Raw genomic sequence first — 5,384 nt, forward strand, 5'->3', positions numbered from 1 at the left:
CATTTTCATGAGAAGGGAAAAGTCAAAACGACCCCTTAAAAAAAAAAAAAAAAAAAAAAAAAGACTTGGTGTTTTTTGTTTGTGTGTGTTGGTGGACTGATGAGAAAATTTGGGGATGAGAGAATTAAAAGGTTATATAGGGATTTGGATGTGTAAATGAAAAAGAGAGTGAGAGAAGAAGAAGAAGAAGAAGGAGCAGAGATCTTGTAAGGATGAAAGTGATTGTTTAAAGCAATGATGGTTGTTTCCTATAGAGGAGGAAAATGATCATTGGTAATACTTATATCTCTCAACTTTTCATTTACTTTTTTACTTAAATTTCTTATGGAAAATACTGTATTTTGAAAAAAAAAACAAAAAAAAAAGAGTTGAAATTTGGAAAAGTTCAACACAAAGGCATTTACAAGAGGATTTTGACATTAGTTTTTTTTTTTAAAAGACAATGTTTTTTTTAGGGAAAAGGAGAAGATATTTAGTCATATAATTTTCTGATATACTCTCTCTAATATAATAGATGATGTTTTATGAATTTATCTTGTATCATAAAGATTGATTTTCTGATATACTCTCTCTATTATAATAGATGATGTTTTATGAATTTATCTTGTATCATAAATATTGATTTTCTGTATTTTATTATTAATTAATGCTATGAAATTGTAGAATTCAGAATTCATTAATTAAGAATTTAAAATTTTGATGAAATACTATTTGTTAATAGTTATGAGAAATATGTGATTATAAAAAAAACATTTATGACTAAACATTAATTGTTTTCTTAATTTATGTGAAACTCTTAAAAAATCATATTTTTCTAATACAGAGGAAGTATTTGAGACATAAATTAAAAATAGATAATAATTTTTGTCTTTCTAGAAGTTGCTCATATCTTTCTTTTTTTTCTGCTTAGGAATTCTTAGATAGACTCTTTGTCCGAATAAAATCTCTAGTAATTGATGATTCGTAGAAAGAATAATGATCATGCTTTGAGTACATAAATACGAATATTACTACTTCCTCTGTTTTACAAAGAGTGTCATTTTGACACATTTCACACAAATTAAGAAAAGTTTGAATTATACTTATTTGCCCCTATTTATTAAGTGATTAATGATCAAAATTCAATGAAAATAGCTTTAGGTTTAGGGGTAAAAAAGAAAATTTAGCATTAAAACACTTATTGGAAATGTAAAATAACATTCTTTGTGAAACAAGAAATTTTCTCTAGAATGACACTCTTTATGAAACAGAGGGAGTAGTAATTAATTAGTATATGATTTGAGCATTTTGTACAAGGGCATCTAATACCATGCATATCATCATGTTTTACCAGTTACCTCACTCTACATATAACCCTGTTTTCTTATTGATGAGTATAAAAATAGTTGGATGATACGTGTACATCCCCCGTAAGTTACATATATTTTGTAACCATTACCTAATATACTATATATATAGTCTATAACGAAATGAAAATCATCATATAAACTTGATTGTTCGATGATTTTTTATGTAATCAATGGCTCAATGCTAATGGATCAAGATAGATAAGGTTGTATAACAATTAGATTCGTTCGTAAATATAATTATAATATAGTGTAACTAAAGCATACAAGGAATGAACAAAAATCAATCAAGTTCATACCTCCAAAGTGGTATTTCGGACCCATTCGACGGCGGATACCAAGAAAAGAAATACTACTATTTTTAAAAATATAATTAACTTTTCTTTTTGGTCAGAGATATTCTAGTATAAAATTATAATTGCCCCATTGGAATATATGTAATAAGAATAGTTTAAGCAGATCGGATAAAACTATTTTAATGCAAAAGGGGGAAATAAAATGCTTTATTCCCGTTATCAAGCCGGCGCGTAATCTATACTCAACTACATAATTTGTATTTTTATTTCACGTTCGAACTCTTTTTAATTACATTCGTACATACACACATTAATCCTAAACCACCAATCGTAAATATAATTATAATCATCTCTATACAACTTATTATTGCCTTATTGGTACTTCGGTTATACGTCAAATCGTGAATAAAGGACCAACGAGGGCCAAATCCTTGAATAGATGTGTATTATCCCTTATAAGACAAGAAAAAATGTTCTATCCGAATAAATGAAACAAGAGTCCAAAAAATATTTGGTCAATTATTAGTGACTCTCCCATATTAATTATGCGCATGTGTTTGTTTGTGGATGTGTATGTATGTGTGTATATGAAAATCAAATGTGACATTTTTGAGTGGTGAGATGTGGGAGAGAGAGGGGCCATCAAATCTAATGGAAGCGTCGGGCGACTCAATAATTTTTGGCTTCGCAATTACCCCCTTGTTTATTTTTGTTCTGTCATCACCATTTTTTTGTTGTTGTCACGTTTTAATAATTCATTTGTTTGTTTGTCCACGAATCAAATAGATATAAGAATCATTAATTAATATAGCAAAAATATATCAAAATAAAACTAAAGAAAATGTTCGGGAAAAATCTAGAAGATGGTATATTGATATTGGTAATAACTTAATTAAGTAATTCGCAAAATATCTAAATATTTTTGTAGTCAAATGAAAAGTATAATAGAGATGCATGCAGCGATTGATCTAGTAATAGAGAAGACTTGTTGTAGATTTGTGAGAATGTTTCGTAATCTCAGTAATATGGCTTGAGATAAGGAAACACCTGTTTTTGGTCCATACCTTCTTCTCTTTCCGTCAAACATTTTGAAATGGATCTTCTTATCTTCGTTATAATTATTAGTTTCTTTACTTCCTCTGCCCATTTAATTATAGTTGAGAATGTTTTATACTATATATTTAGTGCTTTCTTGGTTTTATGTCTTTAGAGTCGTCTACGACTTTGTTAAAGCTCGATTGAAAAAAAAAGGTATTAAAAAACGGTAAAAAGTTTTGAAACTTTTATTGTATCCCATTTTACCTAAACGAGAAGCTACTATATATAGTCACTACACTTTTCATCAAGTTATCAAAGGTCAAAAGAGCCTTTAACACAGAAAAGAAAAGGGTAGTCAAAAATAAGGGTGTGAGGTGATAAGTTAATAATAACTGATAAGCACTCCACTAATCCTCTAATCGGACGGTCGAGGTAGATGGGAAGAGTTGATTATTTTAAATGGTCATCAAGAACCGCTACTACTTAAGATAAAGTTATATCGAATTATATAGTATTGTTTTTTTTAAATTGTGAAAGTGTTGAGCCGAAATTAGGATGCAAAGGTATATGCCATTTCAACGTTAAATGGCAGAGACTTGTGGGTTGTAATATTCTACTTTCGTGTATATCATTGATGCACATGAAATTTTAGTTTTTTAGTTTAATAACTTGTTGATGTGGTCCAAACTCTCGATTTTAATGATAAATATAGTATGAACTAAAAAAGAAAGGATGATTGGAGTGAGCGTTATTGAACATAACAAATTAACGAGTGCTTTTTTTAATTTTATGTAGAAATATTATAAATTTAGGAATCTGTTTCTTCTACAAATCAAGAATTTTTATTATTAATTTACTTTTGTGTGCAAATATGCTAAAACATCTGAATAAGAAGCGTTGCAAACTTGTGTTGGTTTTGTGGGTTATTTCCAAAACACAATGCCTTTATACAAAGCTGCCAAAAACAAAATTTCCCCAACCAACCACCATCTGGTCCAATTCTGGCTTCACATCCCCTCTTAACCGGATAGAGTTATATAAAGGTCAACTGATTACAAAACCGAGTAGGTCCTCGGCTTTTTTTGTTTTTTTTTTTGGTAAATACACCGGAGCATTTAATTGAACATAAACCGAGTTCATTACCTTGGAAGAAATCTAGATCAATTTGAAACTACAAATCATCAACAATGCTTAATACAAAAGTGAAACTGACATAAATTGAGTGAATTGATACTTAACAAAATAGCAAGGAATATTTGTACAGAACAAAAAACCCAAAAACATGAGTAGAATACACATTCAGTGCGTGTAGGAGAAATTAAACCAATATAGATGTAGTAGGCAGTTGAGTAGCTTAATGAGATCTAGGTCCACAGTATGGGCTTCTTCTTGATATATATTATGTTTATTTCTCAATTCTATTTTTCGAAATTCCTATATATAATGGTAACCAGTTTTAGTGACCCTATCTATATACAGTCTGTGTCAAGGTCGGCCCTATTCTTCTCAATTCTACTACACCCACAAAGCCACACATATTTATCATCATCATTACAAAACAAATAACTAAAAGAAAAAAAAGTATATACATTTAAGTAAAACAAGAAGCTGAATATTATACTTACTGGTGTGTCATGTGTGCGTAGATGTGATGTGGATTGTGTAAAGTTAAGAAGCTAATGTGGCTACTGGGTCCTCATATGGGACCAAACGTCGTAGACTTTTAGTATTCAGATTCATATAATCAAGAGCCAAGACAATAGTCTCATTACAAGTCTTACTACCCCTTATCCAAATCTAGGCTACAAAAGTTCTCAGGATTGACCAAAGGATTACGAGAGTGGAAATCTTGACAGGTTTGTGATTTGAGGTGAGAGTTTTGTTATATGCAATTATCTAAGTGTGGGAGTGAGTATAGTAAATGTATATATGTAGGAAAGGAATAGAAACCTTGGTTCATGTTTAAGAGCAGACGAGTGTGCAGAGGTCTTGTGTCCTGGCTTGTGAGATATTGGTGTAAGGAAATATCCGGAACTTTCCATTGGCCATGCACGTTAGTGTTAACTGAGCATCACTCACCATTGCCTGTCATATTCACATATAGTTTTTACAATGTTGTTGTAATCACTAATCGAACTATAAAGACTCAAATTCTAGAATCAGGGTCACACATAAGGTTATGGTTTAGATGAATATACCTCGCACGAAGTAGTCATGTCGCTGCAGCTCCATTTTTTGGTTGGTACACAGTCAACATAGCGACACCAATGGCAATGACGGTTGAGATTGACGCCCCAGCACGCTGCTAATAGAACCCCAGCAAGCCTAATGAACAGATATATAGGATAAGTTTTTTCATGTCATGCGAGCGCAGAGAGACGAACAAAAAGCTAGACTAGAAAGAGAATTAAAGTTAAGGGAAACTCTCACATTCCACAAAATACGACCAAGCTTATAATCCTTAATACCGGTCTGTCAAACTGTTCTTTAAGCCTTGTGGATCTTTTCATATCATCTTCAAACAATTTTCCCTTATGAGATGGAGGCATCTGTCTCAGCTGTGGGGTGAATAATAGCACAAATCCAAGGAGGAATCCTGATATGAAACCACCAATATTTGCAAAATTGTCTATGAAAGGGAGAAAGCCTATCAGGAAATTCACAGTGAAGATAGTGAACATTATCACTAAGGCTGAAATCTGTA

General features: G+C 31.3%; 1 protein-coding gene across 1 annotated transcript in view; it reads right to left on the reverse strand.

Moving 5' to 3' along the window:
• LOC104713462 (RHOMBOID-like protein 8) overlaps positions 4,347–5,384 on the reverse strand; it is a 2,553-nt gene continuing 1,515 nt past the window's right edge. Inside the window, exons 4-6 of the mRNA XM_010430570.2 lie at positions 5,111–5,379; positions 4,879–5,005; positions 4,347–4,765 (exon numbers count right to left, since the gene is read on the reverse strand). Of these exons, the coding sequence (XP_010428872.1) occupies positions 4,643–4,765; positions 4,879–5,005; positions 5,111–5,379 (519 nt within the window). The 3' untranslated portion in view covers positions 4,347–4,642. The remainder of the gene's footprint in view (positions 4,766–4,878; positions 5,006–5,110; positions 5,380–5,384) is intronic.

This window comes from Camelina sativa, chromosome 9, assembly GCF_000633955.1.
Source record: "Camelina sativa cultivar DH55 chromosome 9, Cs, whole genome shotgun sequence".
NCBI classification, from domain to species: domain Eukaryota; kingdom Viridiplantae; phylum Streptophyta; class Magnoliopsida; order Brassicales; family Brassicaceae; genus Camelina; species Camelina sativa.